At 42.9% G+C, this 23,216-nt stretch overlaps 1 protein-coding gene across 8 annotated transcripts; it reads left to right on the top strand.

Moving 5' to 3' along the window:
* Nucleotides 1-1,725: 1,725 nt before the first annotated feature.
* On the top strand, nucleotides 1,726-23,202 carry MFN1 (mitofusin 1). 8 transcript variants are annotated; one of them, XM_050308623.1, is made up of 19 exons: nucleotides 1,726-1,838; nucleotides 2,306-2,427; nucleotides 2,588-2,623; nucleotides 3,250-3,385; nucleotides 4,642-4,804; nucleotides 5,436-5,560; nucleotides 6,993-7,101; nucleotides 8,627-8,734; nucleotides 9,363-9,513; nucleotides 9,642-9,709; nucleotides 14,170-14,291; nucleotides 15,688-15,814; nucleotides 16,086-16,190; nucleotides 17,047-17,149; nucleotides 18,099-18,328; nucleotides 18,823-18,978; nucleotides 19,497-19,693; nucleotides 20,922-21,056; nucleotides 21,732-23,202. In XM_050308623.1, the coding sequence occupies exons 2-19, from the start codon at nucleotides 2,313-2,315 to the stop codon at nucleotides 21,799-21,801; spliced, it is 2,256 nt and encodes a 751-aa protein (XP_050164580.1). In that variant the 5' UTR covers nucleotides 1,726-1,838; nucleotides 2,306-2,312; the 3' UTR covers nucleotides 21,802-23,202. The 8 variants fall into 8 exon arrangements, with proteins under 8 accessions (XP_050164580.1, XP_050164577.1, XP_050164581.1 ...); XM_050308620.1 differs by having other exon boundaries at nucleotides 9,363-9,516; XM_050308621.1 differs by having other exon boundaries at nucleotides 1,769-1,902; nucleotides 9,363-9,516.
* The last annotated feature ends 14 nt before the right edge of the window (nucleotides 23,203-23,216 follow it).

Genomic DNA, 23,216 nt, shown 5'->3' with positions numbered 1-23,216 from the left:
CGAAACATTAGCGAGAATTATCTTCTATATGAAAAGTTAATTTTGTTCATGTATCTGAGAGGGGAAGTGCTGGCTCCCTTGAAACCCTGCTCCTGGTGATGGCACACAGGTGGAACAGCAGTTGAGCTGTGGAGAAGCTGCTCCAGGGGACAGTGACAAGAAGTGGAAAAGAGGCATTTAAAAACCAAAAAAACCCCAAACGAAAATAAAACAAATGGGCTTAAGAAGTGTGTGTATTTGTAGATCAGCATTGTGTCCCCAACAGGAGAGGTGGTGTCTTGTACTGGCACGGAGCCCTGTGATACAGCAGACTGGCGTGTTGACTCTTTAATAGCTTCATGTCTATCTTTGAGCTGGTTTATTTCTAATCTCTAAACTAGGAACGAAAACAATACCCCATAGGAATGTTATGAAGCAAAATCATTCCAAACTAAACCACAGTGTCTAAATAGGAAATGTATCTAAGGCCGTCTCAGATTTTTTAAATGAGGGACTGATGTTAGTATTTTTTAATATCTATCAGAGGGTAAATGTAAGTGCACAGAGAGTAACTTGTCCTATTTTAAAGTTTTAAAAAGGAACATAAGTAGACCGTCAGCTTCCACACAATCAGCACATTAAAGCATAGAGGATATGAAATAGTAGGAAAAATAGGTAATGAGTCTGTCTAGAACTTGGAAGGCTGAAAGGAATGGCTGTGCATGCCAAGGACAGAGTGTTGTTGCCATCAAAGGAAAGGGGTTTATTTAGGGTGCTTTATTTAGGTGAGGCTGTAAGTGGAAGGTGAGTGCTCTGACATTGCTGTGCCGAGGTGACCTGGGAGCACATGAGCAGCTGCTCCGACACCGCCACGGACCTGGCACCTTGTAGCTTGGGCAGTTCATCTCATTCCTCCCTGGAATGACAGGAGTGAACTGTGGTGACCAGGAGTATGCCAGTATTGATTATTTTCCTCCGAGACAAATAAGTGTAACACATCCAGTTGTTCTCTGGTACCTGCAGATTTGGCTGTGTCGGGAACAGCATTCTGACCAGAATCTATGCAAGATCGTGAGATTGCTTTGGGAAGTGTTTTGTATTTGTGAGAAATTTGCGTTTGATTCTTCATCTTTCAGACTTTTAAACCTTTAGGCTTGATGTGTGACTCCATAATTTTAGGGTTTTTTTCCCTACCTTAATAAGTCTGATTCTGTGTGTTTCAGGTTCCTGGATAATTTTTGTTATTGAGCAAAAAACCACTTTTTTATACGAATCGTTGTTGGCTCCAAAACAAAACTTACATCCCAAAAATTACTGCAAGAACTTACAATTCGTAATCCCGAAATAATGCGGTCTCTACAATGCTTATTGCCACAGATTTTTTTTCACTGTGGTTCTCATTTCCTAATGCTCCCGTATCGAATGCATGAATCGCCCGGGGTCCTTAACCCTCGAAAGCTGTCTGTGATTAAACCCTGGTGCTGCGGACTCGATCCCGGGGTGATTATCCCGCTCTTTCCCGGGGTGATTGATTATCCCGCTCTTTCCCGGGGTGATTGATTATCCCGCTCTTTCCCGGGGTGATTATCCCGCCGTTTCCCGGGGTGATTATCCCGCCGTTTCCCGGGCTCTGCACGGCTCCATTTCGCGACCCGCCCGCCCTCAAGATGGCGGCGGCGGCGCCCTCAGCCCGCAGTAAAGATGGCGGCGCCTCAGGCGGGTTAGGAGCGGGTCAGAGGAGGAGAAGGAGGAGGAAAGGGAAGTGGAGTGACGTGACGTCCGCCCGTCCCGGCGGCGGAGACGGGCACCGCCGGGGCCGTGAGGGAGCGGGGAGAGCTGGGGCTCCGCGTGGGAACGGGGTCCGTGAAGGAGCGGGGAGAGCCGGGGCTCCCATGAGGGGCCGAGGCCAGCGGGGTCCGTGAGGTATCGGGGAGAGCCGGGGCTCCGTGATGGAGCGGTGTCACCGCGCTCCGTGAGGGACCGGGGCCCGTCCTCGCTGCCCCGCACAGCGCTGACCCGCGGGCGGTGCGGAGGCTGGAGCCGCGTTTGATGAGGGGAGAGTCTCGTGTTCCCCGGACGGATCGCACCGAATCGGTGTGAACTTTCGCCAGCCGCTCTCGGCGCGTGTGATGAGGGCAGGAGATGGGCATAAACAGCGCAAACTGAGCGTCCTGCCCTTCGTTGGTGTTTAAGGCTTTGATATGGGGGTTTTGGCGCGTTTTTGGCTTCCGTGGTTTTGTTCGTTTTTTTTTAATGGCCTTGTGTGACTTTTCATTAGCTGGAGGTGCCGAGTGTTTTGGTCACTTTTGCACACCTTCCCTTGCAGCAGCAGCATGGCAGAAGGCTCCGTCTCCCCGCTGAAGCACTTCGTGCTGGCCAAAAAGACCATCACTGCCATCTTCGACCAGCTGCTGGACTATGTCACTGAGGGGGCAGCCTTTGTGGAGGGTGAGCTTTCTCCTTAAACACCAGAGCCTTGTCCTCTGCTTCGAGGGTGTGTTACAGCAGCACAGTGTACATTACGTTACCTGTTACTGTGCTGTTAGTATAAACATGCGCCTTCAAAAGTAGTCTCATTTTTCATGTGACACTTTTTTTTTCTTTTCAGCGTGGTCTGGCAGGGATGCCTGGCATGGTTACACAGGTGAAAAGCTGATTAAGTTACGGCAGCCTGGCCTCCTTTCCACGAGGGTGAAAGCTTAACCACCTGTATGGTCCCGTTGTGGTTTCTTTTGCACAGAAGGAAGGACAAACAGGTTCTCCCATTATTCAGTAGGAAAGTAGATCAACATGATGTCATGCCAGGAGCCACTGGTCACACCCTCTGAGGTTTTAGCAGCGTGGAGGGGTGTGTGTGGCGACGTGGAGTTGGTTCCTCATCATCCCTGGGAGTTTTGCAGGGATAATACATCCCAGCTTAGCTGGTGTATCCGTGAGGGGTCCTGGCTTTCCTTTCTGAAAGAAGCAAGTGTCCCAAAGAGCAGGGCAAGTGAGGACAGCAGGCTGTGTTCACAGCGTGTCTGAATCAGCAGTTAGGTTAGTGATTGATGTGAAGTGATTTATGTCATGACTTTCACAAGTGCTTGTGGTGGAGCTATCAAATTCCAGGGGCCGATACCACTTTCTGTAGTGAGGTTTTGCTTGTTTTGTTTTATCACTGTGATTAAAATTTACACTGATCTTTGTTGGCATGTGAAGTGCTGATTACCTGTACCCTGTACTAGAGAGCATGGATGTGATTGCTTTTATGTTTTTCTTTTCTTTGTGTAGCCACGTACAGGAACCCAGAGCTTGAGCATGTAGCAACAGAAGATGAACTAGCAAAAATACAAGCTTATAAAAACAAGTTGGCAGTCATTGGTGAGGTGCTTTCACGGAGACACATGAAAGTGGCATTTTTTGGCAGGTAATGAAATTACCAGAACTTAATTTGATTTTTTTTTCTTGTAGAGCTTATTGTGTGTATATCTAATTGAAATTAGTGCTTTATTGTAAAATTATTGTATGAAATATAATCTGTAAAACCATGTTCAGTGTTACCTAATTGATGCTGAATATTTCTTTGATGCCTTCTTGTTTCCTGACTGTATATTATTTACCTGTGTCTTTTTACATGGTTTTCTTTGATAAACTTTGGAAAATAATTATCCTGTCTAGTTCCGTTATTTGACTTGGGAAGGCCTGAGTTTGTTGTCATCTTCTCCAGGACGACTTGTTTGTTTGTTTGTTTGGGGTTTTGTTTGGGGTTTTGTTTTGTTTGTTTATTTTTCTGGGTTTTTTCCTTTGGTAAGTTTTGTTTGTGTTTGATCACAAGTGCTGAGGAACTGAACTCTGAGCTGTTCAGGTTTCTGTGTATAAGCAGCTGAAGAGAGATAGAGACAGATGCCTTGTTGGTTGTGTCATTAATCTGATAGACCTGGGTGATGATTTTAAGGGATAACAGTAACAATGGGGTCTGTTAGTCCCCATTTTTTTGGTGTGATTTTTCTGTGCTTACATTTAAGCATGTCATTACGTGTTTTTATGAAGTATAAATCTTCATGTTTTAGTTCTAAGAATTTCATAATTGTATTGGAAATAATGCGTACAACGGTGGCCTTGCCTTCAATTTACTAAAAATAGTTGTTTAAAGAAAAACTCAGAAGTTCTGGAATAAAGAAATTTGTTATATCTCAGCCTTGATATTTCACAAAGTTAAAAGTTGAATACATTTACAAGCTGTGGTGTGTGATAAAAGCTGCTTTTGCAAAGGGCAGGAGTTCAGAGCAGGAAGAGGAGAGTTTAAGTCTCCCCCTGATGTTTTGAATAAATTTAACTCTTGTACAGTGAGCACTGAACTTTTTCTGGAAGAAGGAGCTCAAAAATGAGTTACAGTCTGTGCAACTTCGTGCTGTTGTGTAATAGTTAAACCTCAGACATTTATGGGTGAGAGGTGGAGGGTTAATGTGAAGTGGAACTTCACTGGGAACTTCAAGTTGTTGCAGAATCTGGAGTTGGGAGCCAGTTCCTTCAATTCCACACTCCCCACTCTTTCCTGGCCAGCTGTGCTGTGCTGACCTGGAGCTCTGGACCCACAACAGCTTGTGCTGTTCAGTTCAGGACGAAGGTGTGTTTAATGTTGCTGTTCTCTGCTCTAAGGGCTTTTATTTTCTATCCCTCTAGAACAAGCAGTGGGAAAAGTTCAGTCATTAATGCAATGCTGTGGGATAAGGTACTTCCTAGTGGGATTGGCCATACAACCAACTGCTTCCTCAGCGTCGAAGGGACTGATGGAGATAAGGCTTATCTTATGACAGAAGGATCAGATGAAAAGAAGAGTGTTAAGGTACGTTTCTTGAATGATTCACACTGCTTTTCATAAGATTTTTTCCTCAAAGGGTCTGTCTTTTAGCAAGGATTTCAAGTCTAACAAAAGTGTAAGGCTAACTTGTTCTACATTTTAATGTTCTTAATTAGGAGGAAAGAATAAACAAATGGACTACTTGACAATTTTTCTTGGCTATTTCAGAGGAATGACTAAATGTATGTTTTATGGTAGCACAGCATATGTTGAGTAAGAGTAAGTTCTGTTACTTGGTAAGGATTTGGAATGTGCCCCTCATTTGGACTTAGGGTGCTTGTCTTACTGAACTGCTTGCATCGGTATGTTAAACTTCCAAGGCAGGTTCACCGTGATGCTTAGTGTCACACACTCCAGCCCTGGAGAGAATACACCACTTCGTGTCTCCTCAGAAAATCCTGTCTGAGTTTCAAGGCACAACTTGTTCTTTAGACACTGGGGACTTGAAGAGCTTAAAAAAAAAAAAATCTCAACTATTCACCAGAACAAAGTATGAACTCTGTTACCCCTTTCCAGAGAGATCCTGTCCAGCTTTGCTTGAGAACTGATTTAGGCCGGTGTACAGACTTGTTCATGCTGCATATTCATATTTGTCTCCTCTTTATGCTCTTTCTAGACTGTCAATCAGCTTGCTCATGCACTTCACATGGATAAGGATTTGAAAGCTGGCTGTCTCGTCCATGTCTTTTGGCCCAAGTCAAAGTGTGCCCTGCTGAGAGATGATTTGGTTTTAGTGGACAGGTATGTTTTCTGTTTTAGTGAATGATTTCTTAAAGAAATCAACCATTAGAATGTTTAGGAAAGAGACTGGTTTAGGTTCAAAATTGTTGAAAGGCTTTTTTTTGTTTGAAAGTGAGTAGTTTGTTCTTTTGAATATACTGGTGCCTGCCATCACCCCCCTGATTTTGGCCTTGCAGCAGTTGGAACAGTCAGGTGTCTTGTGACTGAGCTGAATAAGGGACTAGCTTTTGGCTGGGGATACTTTACCTTTAAAACAAACAGTATGGAAGCCTGAATAGGGTTGTTGCAGCAACAACCTTTTGCCCATTTCCTCTCTTTAGACAATTCAGACTCATCATGTGAAGTGTAAAGCAGTCTGGACTTCATATTTAAAAGCTTCTGATAAGTGTCTACATACCAGAGTAGTGGGTGACCTCAAAACGTGGTTGTGACTGTCAGCTGTGTGTGCCCTGTGTTGGGCTGGCATTTCCTACAACTGGCATGTTGAAAGATTTCTGAAAGCTGTTGCTTTGTCTGTGTCAGATGCCCTTATTTCTGGTCACTGAGGTGTAACCTGGTAACAGATTTTAAAACTTTTAGATAATTTATACCTAGTTCATAAATCAATACAGAATGAATTTGAGAATAATTCACTCAGGTGTGAGTGAATTTTTAGGTATGATTTCTTCATATCCAACAAAATAACACCCAGAGTGTGTTATAGTAAGTTGTGGTGGTTTTGGTCCTATGTCTAATCTTGTACCTTTGAGATCACTGGGAGTTAGTCATTATTTTTTGGGGTGCATGATTTGATCTGCACAGTCTCGGTTGCTGAAGGTGAAATGTGAAGGGAGAGGAAAAGATCCTGGATTCTGATAGAACAGATACATGGAAGGGGCAAATAATCTCTTTACTTAATTGAGGAAATTTGAACCAGCAATAATTTAGGTGTTGCAAACATGACTTATTGCTCATATTTCACTTTTTTTTTTTTTAAACTGACAGCACTATAGTTTTAACTTCATTTTAGTTTCTTATTAAATCTATGTACAGCTTGCACAGCATATCACTTTAAAGTAAGACTTTATTAATGAAAAAACTTTCATGTACCACTGTCTCTTCTAATTGAAAGGATACAGGGAGGGAAACAATTCTGTGAGACTCTCCAGGTTTCTGATGGACTTCCTTTGGCAATTATGCTTATTAATACTAATTAATTAGAAGTTGCATTTGTAGTGAGATGGTGTAATGAGCAAGTGACTGATAATGCTAGAGGGTAATTGACTTTTGAAGTGTTCACCTTCAGCTTGATGTAGGCAGCAGCCTCAAGATATAAAGCTTTGTATCTTCTTACAAGGCCCTTAGGCAATCCCACTCTGTTTTTATCAGTTTATAAAAATCAAGTACTCCTTTTGCTAGGTAAATAAGACTTTGAGTTTTTTGTTCTGGACAGCCCTGGCACAGATGTCACTACAGAACTGGACAGCTGGATTGACAAGTTCTGCTTGGATGCTGATGTGTTTGTCTTGGTTGCCAACTCTGAATCAACTCTCATGAACACGGTATGATGTGCGATGATTTTACACTTCCTCATTTAAATATTCAGCAGTTCCCTCACCGAAATAGCTGAGACCTTTATGGAAGTGAATCACTGCACTTGGATCCTGTGAATAGGCTGAGGTTTTTGGTTGCCTTGAATCTGGAAATCACCAGTGCCCAGGATGTCTGTCAGAGGGAAAGGAAGTAGATTTTAGTTGTGATTGAGGTTTGGGCTCAGTAAACAGATCTCTTGCTCTTTCCTCTTTTTTGTTTTTTCAGCCTGGTAGACACAAATGAAGTTGCCTTTAACAATTAGGTAACTACTTAAAAGCATTTGTATTTTGCTTTGCATTGTGGCAAATGGTAATTTCTTCATCTACACGGTTTATGCTGCAGGTAAAGCATGTGACAGCTATGTTCTCATCCTCCTTAGGCTTTATTTTTGCCTCTTACCATAACAGGGTTGAGAATACTTGGCATTATTCTGCCATACTATCACAGATGTTTTTGCAAAAACATGATTGTTCTAATATTCCCCCATAAGTTCTCCTCAGATGAAGTTCTCATTTCTGCAGCAGTGATCTTGTTTGCAGATGCTTACTCCTGGCTGATGGAGACTAATGGATCTCCAGTGCTGTGTCCAGGATATGTGGGCTTGTCCTGCTGCCTGGAAAAGTTTATGGCAGCACAGAGACCTCTTGTGTTTCAGCTGTGCTCAGTGGGGATTCGCTCCATCACGACTTACTCGTTATGGCTGTGAAAACAGCAATGATGGGTGGTAGGTACAGGCAAGGGACCTAAATACACTTAATTTTTTTAAATTAAGACATTCATCAATGACTATTTTCCTGTGACTCAAGCCTTACATTCTCATGTAGGAAATGTAGCTTCTCTGTAGTTCTAAGTGATGTTGCCTATGTGAGAATACAGTTAGAGAATGTTGGGGTTTTTTCTGGATATAAAAATCAGATTTGACAGGGTGATCAGGAACATGTTGGTAGTTCAAATAAGAGAGACTTCACTGTTTTAGCCAGGCATCTTATTCAAAAACTAGGCAGATACAGTCATATCTTGTGTGCTCTTTCTCCCTTCCCCTCTTTCCCAGCAATGCTTTGAGTGTCACACAAGTGCAAACAATTTTAATAGGAGGCTTGAAGTATCAAAGAGATGAAGTTTGAGATGGTAAGAGTGAAAGAAGGAAGGAAAAAATATGACAGTGAATGATGTGATAGATTTATAGAAAAATAAGTCTTATTTTCCAAAATTTTCTGAACTATTTGTTCTGGAAGTTTTTTTTGTTTGTGTTTGTACCCATTTTTGTGAAGCTTGCAAGGTCTTTGACTTTCAGCATTGGCAGTGGTTTTAAGGCATTTGATGACTTGAACTATCAAAGCCTGTTTTGTGTTGGATATCTGTGGGGTTTAATGTTGTTAAATTCTTTTTGATAAACTTTTAAAAAGCTGGATTAACTTCAGAGTCTGTTACAGAAGAATGTGTGACTCTGGTTTGGATATCTGGGGAGTTTTCTGTTTGTGTTTTAATTCTTAGGAGAAGCATTTTTTCCATAAAGTGAACGAACGACTTTCGAAGCCAAACATCTTCATCCTGAATAATAGATGGGATGCCTCTGCCTCAGAACCAGAGTACATGGAAGATGTGAGTGAACTGGGGACTCTTATTTGGGTTTACAGTTAATTAAGACATCTTAATATGGAAACAATACCTTTGTCTTATTAATAAAAGGTTAAGTTACGTGGTCAGAAAATGGAAATAACTTATTCCTTGTTCCTTGCAAAAAGCAGCCTGCAGTTCAAGTGACTATTTATGCAGGCAGCTAATACAATGGGAAGCTCCTTTAGAACCTTTTTCCTGCACAGTTAAGCTTGTTTTGTAATCTTCCATGTATTACCTTTTATTTCTGTAGTGATAATGCAGCTTGAGGGTACAGTTTATACATCTGTGCCTGTGCAGTGTTAGGTGTGAACAGTTCAGAGTGCTCTTCAGACCTCCCAGCAGCAGCCAGCTCGCAGTGGGAGTTATTTCTCTCTATATGGGGAGTGAAGTGTTTGCCCCAGTAACGGGCTGAGATCTCTGACAAATACAGTTGTAGAAGGAAATATTGTTGCACCCAGCTCTGTGTAAATGAGTAAAGGCAGCTGCTGCCTCAGTAGGATTGGCAGCATCTGCTGTCTGAGGGGTGGTTCAGCATCTGTTCCTGACTGTTCTGTTTTGTTGACAGCTCCATTTTTGCCTTTTCCTCACGAGTTTTTTACCTTTTCCTCAGGTGCGGAGGCAGCACATGGAGCGCTGTCTGAATTTCCTGGTCGACGAGCTCAAAGTTATTGATCCTGTAGAAGCAAGGAATCGAATCTTTTTTGTTTCAGCAAAGGAAGTTCTGAGTGCCAGGAGACAGAAGGCTCAAGGAATGCCAGAGGGTGGTTTGTAGGAACTTTTTTACTCAAATACAGAAAAATACCATAAAACCTGATAAACAAAAGTATTTAAGATGCAGTCCATGCTGTGAGGTCGTCCCCTCTCCCTTATGGTCTGTTATGTTTTGCAGGTGGAGCACTTGCTGAAGGATTTCAAACAAGATTCCAGGAATTTCAACATTTTGAGCAGATATTTGAGGTATTTATGATGCGTTTTTTAGACTGCCTGCGGTTTTAACTGCAGTGGTACCTTTTGCTTATGCTTAGCTTATTTTTACTGAGCATTACCCATGTTAGCAAGTGGAGGAGTGTAAGGTATTTAAACCATCTGCAGCTTTGCCTTTTCTGAGTGTTCTGTTCATCTCATCTTGAGCAGCAGGTAGTTGTTGGAGAGGAGTATTGTTCAGTGAGGGAAGGGACCAAAACTCTTAGCTCGTGTTTGAGATCTCAGTAACAGTATAGTCTGTATAAAAAGATGATACCCTTGAAAAGGTGCGTATCACTTACAACCATGTGCTGGTGAATGTTTTGTAGTAAGAAATTCAGTTTCACCAACGTAAATCTAAATATTTACTTGCACTTTTAAAGTCAGAGTTTTGATTATATCACCATTATTTACCTCTTAGCTCTGTTACTCTGAGCATTAATACTGGTTTTGCATCCTCTGTGCTGTACAGAATCCACCTCTCCCCCTCAGTTTAGCCACATTCATAGCTGGAGTTTACAGTGTCTGCAGAAATAGGACTGACTGGACAGTTGAGTGAGTCCTTTATGATAGGATCCATTTGACTTGCTGAATTTAATAACTAATTAATTAAAGCCATCATAAGGAGGCATCTTGGACGTGCCTCAGTGGTTTTGTGTATAAATGTATTTTAAAAAATCAAGCTGTCTCTGAAAATTATTTTTTCTTGCATTACAGCAGACCCATCTGACCTTAGCAAAGCCAAGTTATGTAATGATATGTGTATATCAAAATGGTTTTAAAATAGTAGCTTGATTCTGTCATGCATAAGCAAGAAAATGTCAGACTAAAGTTTAAATTTAATCCTTATCCATGTTCCTAGGAGACATGAGTGAATTGCTGAAATGATGGGTTCAGAGTACTGGCAGGGCCTGAGTCCAGGAGGCATGACATTTCTTGCGTGTGTCACTAGCTGTAGTCAAACATGTATTTTTGTTTGTAATTTTTGTCCTTAGAATTACAGTAGGAAACTTTGAGCCAGTGGGAAAAAAGTGGAAATACAACTTCTAAATCAGTTGTTGTTCATTATCGTGTTCTGCCATGTGCTGTACCCAAAGCTTTTTTGACAAAAGCTCTTATAATTACAGTTAAGTACTTAACACTTGGAATATTTTCATGTTAAGATGAATGATGATGTGCTAAATGATGTGGTGCTGTGAGTGCTCAGCACATGTAAATCAGATGTCACAGGTTGGCCACCACAATGCGAAACATCCGTCACAAGGTCATAACCATGACAAGTTTCTGTGTCAGAGGCTGGGACAAGGAACAATTCTGTGACAGCACTGTATAGCCTTAAAACAACCTTTTTTCTTGTTTCACATTCTGTGTTTCATTTGCTGCACACCTGCCTCCAACAGTGAGAGTGGATTCTGTAATGCTTTTCCCTGTTTAGTCGTGTTACATCCTGAAATCACAATGAATGGCTTTAAATAGGAGTGTGATCCCACCATTTCAAGAGAATGACAGCTGTGCTATATAAAGATTGCGAAAGCAGTTTATATTTTGAGTGTCTGCTGTTGCAGCCTCTTTCACATTCAGGTTTTGTGGGCAGTTTCTTGAGTTATAGTGGCATTTTATGTGCTTTTAAAGCAAGGCTGATACTTAATGGTTCACCAGGTCTGAAATCTTCAAACCTAGTACTCAAATTACTGTCACTGGAGCTGATAAAGTAGCTGACAGCAGCATACTGTTGTCATCAGTTATGTTTGCCAGCTCTAGGCTATGTATTAATGAAGAATATCATGCACCAGGTAGAACTTTTTGTGTTCAGTCTGGGAACAAAATCCCAACTGATACCTTGCTTTGTGCACTGCCAGACCAGATTCAGCCCTGGGTACAACCTGAGCACTTCTGCCTAAAGCACTTTGTGTTTACTCTGTTTCCTGACAGAGGAGCTGCAAGTCCCAAGACTCTTGGATTACACTGCAGTGTGTGAAGGGAAGGGATGAGAGCACAGATGCTTCTGTCTGTCCTCGTCAGACACTGACCCCTCCCCTGCCTCAGTCTGTCTGTCCTGCCTGTAGCTCCTGGTCCCTGCCCAGGTGCCCTGCTCAGACTTCCCAAATATCTCTGACACCCTTTTGTCCAGCTGCCCTCTCTGAGCAATCTCAGCACCTCGTGTATAAACCCATCCACATGTGCCGTGTTCCCCTGGGCTGTATCTGCTGGGTTTGCTCCTCCTGGATTCTCTCACCCTGCTTTTCTCTTCACTAAAATTGGACAGCTTCTTCCTCTTTTCCACATGGGCTGAGAAGAGGAATGGTTACTTCTCCAGTACTTCCACATCCTTTATTTTAGTATCAGTTGATGGGAAAGCCTGTTCATTCCAGGCCTGATAGGAGATCAGTATAGCTAGAATTCAAAAAAACCCCAAACTCTAGAAACAGCCCACCAGGACCAGTTTGTTATGATATGAGAAAAAAAAACCTGGGCTATTTTTGAAAGGTTTGTAATTACATTTTTGCAGACTTGTATGTGAGGGCAAAAATCCTTCCAAAAATAGGTGTAACATGGTGTTTTGCAAAGCAGATGGTGTTAAAAGTTGCTGAAAGAAAAACTGGTGCAGACATTACTAAAAACACTTGTAAGTAGTGGGGAAATGATAGATTTTAGAGATTCATATAATTGCTCTAAAAACTAATACTGCTTTGTATGTCAGCTGTATTGCAGCTGAGGAAAAGAGGCAGTCTTAAAGGGTTGAATTCTTGGATCAATTCTGAATTTTTATATTGTGACATAACAGAAAGAAAGGATATCTTCTGAAATTTTACAGTGAGACACATAGAAATACCTTATCAAACAGCAAAGAAGTGCCTCTGCAGTGCACTGTGTGCAGTAGTCCTTAGTGGATATCCTGCATAAAACCATCCTCACCGTGCCTCAGGTTGTGGTGTTTCCTGAGGTTTTTACAAAAACTGGTGACAGAAGCGGTGTGGGGAGCAGTGGAGGGGGGAGGCAGGGTGGAGTGAATGGCAGAGCCTGAATGAGCCTCCCCAACCCTGCTCAGGGGTGGGATAACCTGTGCACCTAATGACTGTCCTGCTGTTCTGGAAGTGGGCTGGAAGGTAACTGGTTTTGGTTACACTGTTGAAACACACCTTTTAGCTTTGCTTCAGTAAATACTTATTTACAGACTAACAGCAAAACTGCTGCTGTCCTCCTCTTAGCTTTCCCCATTGTTTAACTAACCTTTGTGTTTCTCCTAGTGCTCTAACTTGGATTTTCTGATTGTGTTGTGAGTGACTGTCATCCTTTTATCCACCACGTACTAACGTTGGGAAGACTCTTTGCTCTGTGCCCAGTCTAGCTCTTACAATGTGCTGATCTTTATGAAGCTCTGGCCTTTCATTGCTGATTTCTAGATCTGCTTCGTCGAGGAACAGGGAATATTTTACCCATTTTGTTTATTTTGATTTGATTTATTATTTTTAAATCTGTTATTACAGCATATGCTAAGGTCACAGGGAAGTCTTTTAAAAACAGCTCAAACCTGTTTGTGCTATGAAAGGTGCATCCACAGATTGAGGATTTAAAAGTCCCATAGATCTGGATTAAGGAAACTGGCTGCTTGCTTTGTTCCCCTCAAACACAGAAGATGTGGCTACTTCGGGGTGTTTAGTGCAGATTGAATTCTGACATTTAATTGGCTCCATTACTCAGGATGTGCAGGTGCTTGAAAAAGAGTCGAAGTCTTCATTTATGGCATATTGCAACTGATTTGTTTTTGCCCAAATTGAACATTTGTAAATCTCTTTAGTCACTGTCCTGTAATTCTAAATCACTGCTCAGTATTCAAGATTGATTAATTCTGTCTTTAGAGTTTTCTCTACTCATTCATTTAACACTTCAGTAATCTGCAGATAAGCTAATATTTTAAGGGCTATTTAACATCTTTTTTTATCCCATGGAAAACCCTTGTTTCTTATCCCTGCTTATATATTTTGTTCCTGGATGGTCAGTATTGACCTGAGCAAGTCAGATTTCATTGACAGAACTGCTTCTTGAAATTGAGAGCATGTATTGCAACAAAGAAAACTCAAGCCAAGCTGTATTGCCAGCATTCATGTTTGACATTTGTAATTCTGAAGAGATAGTTTGGAAAATTTTCTGAAGAGGTAGATTTATCTCATGCATTCATCAGTTTTCTTCTTTCTTTACGTTATTGATTTATTTTAAAAGATTGAAAACCTCTGCACATTACTGTGAATGAACACGAAGGCAGATTTGCTGCTGTAGACTCGTTTGAGATTTCAGTTCTGTTGTCTTTTAATTTCTCTATAATTTCTCCCTTTTTATTTCCCATTGGTTTAAGTTCTTGGTAAAATTGGCAGCGTTGTGCTTTCTGACAGTGAAATTCCTGGGTGTGTTGGCATGGAATTGCAGTAATGTGTTGTGGCTTGGGCCCCTCGCAGGAGTGTATCTCGCAGTCAGCCGTGAAAACCAAGTTTGAACAGCACACTATCAGAGCTAAACAGATAATAGATACTGTGAAAAACATTATGGACACCATAAACGTGGCAGCAGCAGAGAAAAGGTAGGTGGGCTGGAGGGCTGGTTGGCTTTGGTTTGTCCAGATCATCCAAGGAGCCGTTTCTGTGCTGGTGATTTTCTTGGGCCATTTATGGACTTTAAAATTCACTTTTCCTGCTTGGTAAGAAACAGAAAATTTCTCTGGTGTGTCGGTCTTACAACTGCTCACTTGCTCAGTCTTGTCCTTGGTCTCTGACTTCTGTACAGGGATCTTGATTTACGTTGTTGTTCTTTGTTACTGACTTGCAATCTCTGTGTTTTCAAATCTTTTTTCAGAAATATTTGAAATTTTAAGTTTTTCTAGCTGTATCCAGCATTTCAGAGGTGATGTTTGGGCCTGTTTATCCGAAGTTTTCTGTCAACAGTAACACTGAGAAAATTAAAGGGAGGATGTGGACACTAATTTGCAAGTGATTACAATACTGGAAGGGTTGAGACAAGCCCAGGCTAACAGAGTCTTGGCCTCTGGCCCTTTCCATATTGTATCCTTAAATAGCTTTATTCTCTCTTTCCTCTTGTAATCCTGTAGTGCTAATGATAGCAGCTCATCTGCTCTGTCTGATAGTTTCACATATCCCTTTGAGGTTTGCATAGTCTGGGATTTTTCCTCACTTTTGTTGCTGCCCCTTGTCTGTTTCACACAGTGAACTTGCTATGACATTTAATCCTTCCCATCCATCTCCTTTCTGCCTGTCAATAGTGTGTCTTTGTGTTTCAGCAGACTCCACTGTGCTGTCAAACACTCATCCTCCCAAATATGTCAGCTTTTACAAACTGTTTACATACTGACTTGTCTCACATTGTCAGATCCCATGAAAACAAGCTGTGAAATGTTTGAAAACGCTCTGATATTCTACTTCTTTCTGTTAATTGACTTACCAAAATGTCTGTGGTGACCCCTCTTAGCCTGAATTGCTGTTTATGGTTTCTGCTGGCCCTTCAAGATAGAACTGCTCTAGATTTTCAGGAATTTTTGCTTAATTGATAGGTCAAGGAATTCTGAAGAGAGTTGTTAGTGCTGAAGTTGGTTTCTGTCCACGTCCCCTTTGCTTTGCATCAAACTGATGCAGATCAGATTTACCTTTTTTTTTTCTTTTTTTTTTTAAACCAGGATAGACTAAGTTAAAGGCCTCTGATTACCCACACCTTTTTTTAGTTGCAATCATGTACAGTGATAACAATTTGACTCGAAATGCTGGTTTTGTAAATACATCAAAACTTGAGTTATGTTTGGTCAGTGCAGCCACCTTGCAGCCCCTCGGGGCGGTGCCTCTGCCTTGGCCAGCCAGGGCCACTCCTGATTCCTTCTGGCTGCTCAGTACCCATCAGCTGGGTATGGGCTTGTTTCATTCCTGGGAGAATTCCTGCTGCTGATGGTGATCTCCTTTCTGCTGCATTAGAGTCCATTCCATGGAAGAGCGAGAGGATCAGAAGGACAGGCTGGACTTCGTTCGAAACCAGCTGAACATTCTGACGGAAGATACGAAGGAAAAAATCAAACGTGTTACTGAGGAGGTCGAAAATAAAGTAAGTGAGGGCAGTGTGAACAACCTCCCAGGTCCAAGTGTTGCCTCTTCTGTCAGGCAGCTCCTTTAGGAGCCCACCTATCATACAAAGTATGTTTGAAATATCCACTATGTTCCTTTGCCAATGTAAAAAAAGAAAACCAACCCTCAAAATGCCTGTCAGGTAATTGAGTAATTTCTTGGGACAGTTTGTGCAGGAGTCTGTTTTCACTCTGGCTAGAAAAGGTAGGAGAAACATTTAAACATTTCAAGCATTTTCTGTGTTCTTTCAGGTCTCCTCTGCCATGACTGATGAGATTTGCCGACTTTCAGTTTTAGTTGATGAATTTTATTCAGATTTTCACCCTTCTCCTCAAGTGCTGAAGCTCTATAAGTCAGTAAGTTTTCTTGCATGGTTTGAAGTCAGGCTCTTTGTCTTTCCCTTAATTTCTATTTTTGTATTTTCATAAGGTATGTAGCATTTTATGTGACACTTCAAGCATTGCAAGATTTTTGCTTTCTGACATATTCGTATCTCTACCCCAAACTGGAAAGGTTAAAAATCTTTTCTGCTTTGTGTTGGGAAAGAAATTAATTTTTGTTTCAACCATCCTTTTAATAGAGTGGCTCCTAATTTGTAGTCTTCATTTCCAGTAAATAAAGACCTAGCATAAATAATTTTCACTACTCCTAAAATCAAATAGGTCCAAAAATAAAATGACCTTGCAAAAACCTGATACTTTTAATAAAAGCTGGAATTTTTTTTCATGTTCTGTAAATTCCTGCTCAAACTTAGTGCTTTTTAAGGCCTGTACAGCCTTGTTTGCCTCTTATGCTCAGACTTTGCTGCTGCTGAGTGGCTGCCATAGCTCCCAGCTCAGCAGCGTGTCCTGAGCAGGCCCCCACAGGAGCTGGAGCGGTGAAATTGGCTCCTGTCAAATGACACTGTAAAGGCTTTGTAGGGCAGTAGGTGGTGGTTCAGTGGCTTTCCAGTGCACAGGTTATTGAAAGTACAGACTTTTCCCTGTGCCCTTTAGTGATTGCAGTCCTAGGGAAGTCTTCCCTGTGTCATTCCAGTTGGGTTTTCCGTGTGCAGGTGGAAAGCATGGTATTTCCATGGTAACGTGCTTTTCTTCCCACTGTAAGGAATGGTGCTTAGTGTGCAACGTGTCTGTGCTCTGTATAATGTAACTGAATATAAATTAAATGAGTTAAATACGCATTGGTGAGCATGTATTCCCTCTAAAACTTCAGGAACTGAACAAACACATAGAAGACGGTTTGGGGAAGAACCTGGCTGACCGCTGCTCCAGTGAGGTCAACCAGTCAATGCACCAGTCCCAGCAGGAGATCATTGGTAAGAGGAGGGAGGAGGGATGTTAACACTTCGCACTGAAAGGAAGACAGTCTAAGAAAACTTGCTGTTAAATCATGAACAGAAAGAAAATTATTTTAACACTGATGCTATAAATGATAAAGGGAGAGCCAGTGTCGATCAGGACTGAGTGCTCAGCTCAGTGCCCTCTGATACCAGTAACAGATGCTGGGGGAGAAGAACAATGAGCCAGGGTAAATATAGCAATCCCTCCCCATTTCAGGGACTTCTGAGCCGAGATGCTGCATCTGGATTAATGGCTTAAGTAGTAATGGACCTGTCCTCTGGCAACTTGTCTAATCCTTTTACAAACCCATTTAAACTTTTGGCTTCCACAACAGACACGAAATACACTAATTGTTAGGAAATGTTTCTGCAGTATAATCCTCTCCTTAGGTCCCTCCAGATCCTGAATGCAAAGCAGATCATTTCACAAAGGATTTGTGCACTTCTTTTTCTTTCTTTTTTCTTTATAAGTAGTAACTTTATCTCACATCCTTCTCTACTGATCTGTTCCTGGTAATAAAGATTCAGAACAAGATCATGAAACTACGTGAACCTTTCTGTCCTCTCAATGCAATAATGTTGCCTTTTCTGTATGGCACCACAGAACTACTGGATAAATCAATTCTTTCTTAGTCTGTCCTTATCTTTTGACCATTGATAGAGGTCTTTCAGTTAATTTGCCCCTTTTTCCTGCAGGGCTTTCTTGGTGAGTTGATTTTGATTGCTGTTTTCTTATATCAGAGCAATAAACTACCTGCTCTGTTAGGGTCATCCCGGCTGAAATCTTGGCCATGGATTTTACAAATAAATAAATAATGAAGTGGTCAGCTCCAGATTCTTGGCAAAGCTGCTCAGCAGTGCAAGGATGCTGCTTTTGAATATACTTTACTTCTAATTCATCTTTACTATTTGTTTTTATTTCTAGAAAATCTGAAACCATTGTTGCCTTCTAGTGCTCAGAATCAGCTCCACTTGCTAATTCCATGCAGGAAGTTTGACCTTAGCTATGATCTAAACTGTCACAGCCTGTGTGCAGATTTTCAAGAGGATATCATGTTCCACTTTTCTTTGGGATGGACTTCACTTGTAAACCGTTTCTTGGGTCCTAAACAAGCTCAGAAAGTACTCTTGGGACTAGTAGATCCAAACCTACAAGTGAGTGCTTTTGAGCTTGAGCTGCCATTGTTTTACCTTGATGAGAATATATTGATTTTTGCTCTTTCCCTGTGCTGTTTACACGGTTGCTTCTACCTTCCCCTAGGCCCTTTGTGTGAAATATTTTTGGTGAGGGTTGTTTTTATTGGATTATATTCAGGGTTAGAATGGAACTAAAAACCTGAACTTTCTGCAGCTGTCACACGAGTTTGTTTTTCTTTGGATTAAACCCTTTGGGTAGCCTGTTCCCTTTGTAACTTTTGGATCCTTAACTCAGAGCCAGCCCTGTACAGAAACCCTTATTTTAACCCCATGTCCGTTGGGCAAGGACATGTCAAAGCCTCCACTGCTCTTCAGGAGTCTGGTTCAGGTTTCTGCGCTGAAGGGTTTTCTTTCCGTAGATCAAACCCTGAATATATGAAAATAAAACAAAACCCCTCTGTGTAGTTCCTGGATGCTTTTTTTACTCAGGCTGCCCTGTTCCCATCTTCTAGATCCCTCGTCCTTTAGCCACCACCCCGTCTGCCGCCAGCCTTCCCGCTGGAACTCCAGACACTGTGCCCCAGGATGACTTTATGGTTCCTTTGGTACTGAGTTTAGCCTCGCTGACCTCACGGACCTCCATGAGCATCATCGTTGTTGGCGGAGTGGCAAGTAGCTCTGGCAGCGTTCCCTGTGCCAGAAGGGATGGCAGAGGCCAAGCTGGTCTCTCTGGTTGGGGTGCAGCACAGAGCCTGTCGTGGACTTGACACTGGGTCAGATGAGCACATGCAGTGCCCTGGGTACCCACAGCCAGTTTGTAGTGAGAGAATCAGTCTGGTTACTCTGAGGAGAGCTGGGCATGTTCTGTGTGCCATGGGTCTGTGTTCAGTGCCTGAATTAAATGGTGATTTAACGGATCATTCAGTTTGGATTTAGTGGGAGCTTTGCTTCCTCCTTCATGAAAGAGCAGCAAGGCTTCTGCAACCTGCACATTCTCCATGCCAGTGAGGCCAGCTGGTGAGGATGTAGCAGTATTGCTCTGCAGTAATGTTATGGAAACAATATATTTTCTTAAACTAATCCAGTGAAAGGGGCCACAGAGATGATTTTTTTTAAAAAAATGGGTGGAATTAGATTTAATTCCGTAGGGCAGTTCATTTAAGCTGATGAAGATTTTCCTTTTCAGATTTGGAAAACTGTAGGCTGGAAGCTGATCTCGTTCTCCCTGAGCATGTACGGACTGTTGTACCTGTACGAGAGGCTGACCTGGACCACGCGGGCCAAGGAGAGAGCCTTCAAGCAGCAGTTTGTGAACTACGCCACCGAGAAGCTGCAGATGATCGTCAGCCTCACCAGCGCCAACTGCAGCCACCAGGTGCAGCAGTAAGTGTCACACGGGGTGTCCCCAAGCTGGGACAGGTGCCTGTCACCACAGGGCTGTGGGGAGGGGGTGGCACCTTTAGTGTCCTTGGCATTTATTATGAGGGAGTTGGAAGAGGGTTTAAAATGAACCACCTGAAAAGGCCGATAGCTGCGTCCCTGTGTGTGCCTGTGCGAGCTGCTCTGCAGGTGGTGACTCTCTTTGTCCAGCACCTCATGGTGGAGATGTGGGAGTTCACTCCAGTGGATTGTTCTGCCCTTACAGTCCCTGTAAGGGTGAGCAGAGCTTCTGCCCCAAGGGTTGGGGTGGGTGAGTTCTGAGTAGCCAGTGCTGGCTCTTCTGCTCTGCAGAAGAGGAACTTGACAGCCTTTCTGAACTGTTTGGGTTTTTTTCTGTGTTCTTTTTCTCAAATCTTTCCCCACCTGTCTCTGCAAAGTAATGTCTGGCTGATTGTCTCCCTCAGACTCTTTCATTGAAACAATTTGTTTTGATTAAATTATTATTTCAGAAAATTAGGCCTGCTGATGAGACCTAAGGCCCAGGGTGCAGAACACCTCTCCTGTGTAGCTCAGGGAATACTTTACTAGTACAGAGTTCAGCTTCAGCAGAGGAAAGAGACTCATCCCCGTGTCCAGCAGCTGTGTGTCTCTGTGAGGACATGGAAGAGCTGGACTCAAACCAATGCTCCAGTGAGGTGAAGTAGAGAGGGGAGAGGGCGTCTCCTCTCCTGGGGGACAGCCTGGGTGCTGGCCCAGGGTGGTAACTGGGTTTGTTTTCTGTTTGTGTAAGGAGGAGTCTTGGAACTGGGGTTGGGAGCATGTGGCTGAGGAGGCAAGTAGGATGGGGGGCCTCAGTGGGCAGGCCTGGGGCACTCCCCACCCTGCACAGGGTGCTGAGTGGGGGGACACAGGGCTGCTCCAGCACCTTTGAATGCAGCCAGAGCCCCATCTCAGGCTTGTACTTGTAGATGCTTTATGCAAAATGGCCAGACACGATGTTGGCGTAGATTGAGGTGCATTTGGTACGTTTAAGGTTTCTTTTTCTAATTTAAAAAATGCACAGTTCTCCTGCTTTCTGCTATTCTGTAATCCCTTAAGCGATGGAGGCTTTGATTTCTGTGTTCTGCACACTCCCATGGCACATGATTTTTGAGTTGTTTTATGTTTCTTAATTTTTTTTTGATATCATAGACTTCCTTAAATCATGATTACAAACTTGTTTTCCCTTTAGGGAAATGGCCACTACCTTTGCTCGGCTCTGTCAGCAGGTAGATATTACCCAGAAAAACCTGGAAGAAGAAATTGCTAGGCTTTCCAAAGAAATAGATCAGCTGGAGAGCATACAGAACAACTCCAAGCAGCTAAGGTAAGTCTGGGTGTGACTGGCCACAAGTATCTCTTAGCCCTGCTGCCTCCAGAGAGATCTGTGCCAGCTGTTCCTCCGGAGCCGAACTAGGCTGGCTCAGGTGCAGGAGGCTGTGCAGAGATACCCTGAGCACCTCTGGGTAAGTTAAATAAATGTTTGCTGCTGCCTGGAGAATCAGCAAAGCTCCAATAATACTCTTTGATCATCTTTACCCATGTCTCTCTTCAGTGTATGGGAGAGAGGCCTTTCTCCAGAATTTTGGTCTCCTGTAGGCAGCTGAGGGGCCCCCTCCCCACGGCAGAGCAGGGGAGCAGCTGTGCTGTGTTGAGTCACTCAGTGCAGTACTGGTGTTCTTGTGCCAGTAGTAGGTGTTTGCAGAGGAGAAACTTCCAGCAGTTGGTGCTTGAGGAGTTTGAAAGCAGCCTCAGCCATAGTTTCCTGTTCTTTTCCCTCACTCTGAGGCTGCCCTGGCTCTGGGCTGCTGCCTCCTGGCCTTGGGCATCCACCACCACGGTGGAGTGAATGTCTGGCACCCCCCACACCCCTTCTAAAAACCTGCATTTAGGTTGTCTTAGTGCTGTGGGTCTCAGTAGAGGAATAGAAATGAAACACTGATGTAGATCCTGCTTGGGGATGTTCCTGCACTGAAGCAAATCCCTTGCTTTTGTTTTGCAGAAATAAAGCCATTCACCTTGAGAACGAACTAGATCGCTTCACAAAACACTTCCTTCAAAAGAGTAAATAAACTGTCCTTGCGAACCTTCCCGGTGATCCTTTGTAGGGCAAAGTAGGAATTTCACAGGTGACACTTCTCCTCTGTGGAGCCACATGAAATGATTTATATTTTAAATGTTACTCTGATTACACTTATTGTAAAACTTGGACTGTGATGGTGAACCAGACTGAAGAGCTGTGCTACTCCAAGTGTTACATTTGTTTTGCAGATTTTGGGTTAAAAATTTATCTTTAAACACTAAATTTCTTTGGGCACTTGACAATAAAAACCCAAATCCTCACTGGTTTTCATTAGTATGCAGCAGTGGCAAGTCTCACTTCCTGGCATCCAGGAGCTTATGCAGGGCAAGGGTTTATCCCAGTCATCACTGTCTCCTTTCAGCTGCTTAGGAATGAGCCAGGGATGGAGGGTGCTGTTATTCCATGTGGGTGTGATTTTGTTAAGTGAAGGGAAGTACAAACTCTGGAATGGGGAAAGGACTCCTGACTTGTTTGGAAAGCAGGTGCCAGTGTGCTGGGCAGCAGTTCCTCTTTCTCAAGAGGCAGTGAAAGATGGCAGTGAATAGAGGGTCGGTCATCTGGCCACCACACTTAGCCAAGAGGGTTAGTAGGTAAAAACGAACCTTTTCTTGCAGTTTTGGAGCAGTGAAATGGCCCTTTGCCTGTGAGGGCTGGGCTGGAACCACGCTGAGCTGAGCTGCAGGTCACAGCCAGGCACAGGAGGGTTTGCTGAGATGGTCTGGACTGGATTGGTGCAGGTTGGGTGGGGAAGCTCAGGGTGTCAGGATTGACCTGGAGCTCCTGCTGCTGGACTCAGGGAGTACAGGGAGAGATGGGGTTTGACCATGTCCTGACCTTGGCTCTGCTCTAGGTAAAACTCCAGGCAAGTGGAGTCCTTTCTCTTTGCACACCTCCAGAAATGAAAAGCCTCTTTTTAGAAAAAGGAAAAGTTTCTGCTGTTGCCATCTGCAGTCATTCAACACCTACTTTTTTCTAACTAGACTTTTTAAAATTAACTTATTTTAAAAGAAAAACCCTTTTCAGAGTATTTATGTATTTTTATGGCATTTAGTTAACATGACTAAATGAAATACTCGGCTCCAAGGTGTTGCTATTTTCCGTTAACTAAGGGCTATCTTACCAGGAAGTGGATGTAAGATGTAATGCCAGAGGATTAAGGGAAGACAAAGAACGGTTCCACCACTGTCTTGGGGTGTTTGTTCCTGTGTTTGTTCTTGGGGGGTTGAGGGAAACTCTGAAATCCAGCTGTGAGTGGTGTCAGTGAGGGCACAGCTGTGTATCAGTGCTCTGTTTCTGGAGCATTTTTATTGACATTGTATCGAGATTAAACTTTACATGCACGTGTTCTGCAGTTATTTATTAAAAAAGTACTACCCCTGTGCTCTATTAAGTTCTTTGGCAGCT

This window comes from Myiozetetes cayanensis, unplaced genomic scaffold (assembly GCF_022539395.1).
Source record: "Myiozetetes cayanensis isolate MyiCay16 unplaced genomic scaffold, myiCay2020 scf13, whole genome shotgun sequence".
In the NCBI taxonomy this organism is placed as follows: Eukaryota; Metazoa; Chordata; class Aves; order Passeriformes; family Tyrannidae; genus Myiozetetes; species Myiozetetes cayanensis.
The sequence above is the reverse complement of the archived record's forward strand: the minus strand, read 5'-3'. Positions and strand labels throughout refer to the sequence as shown.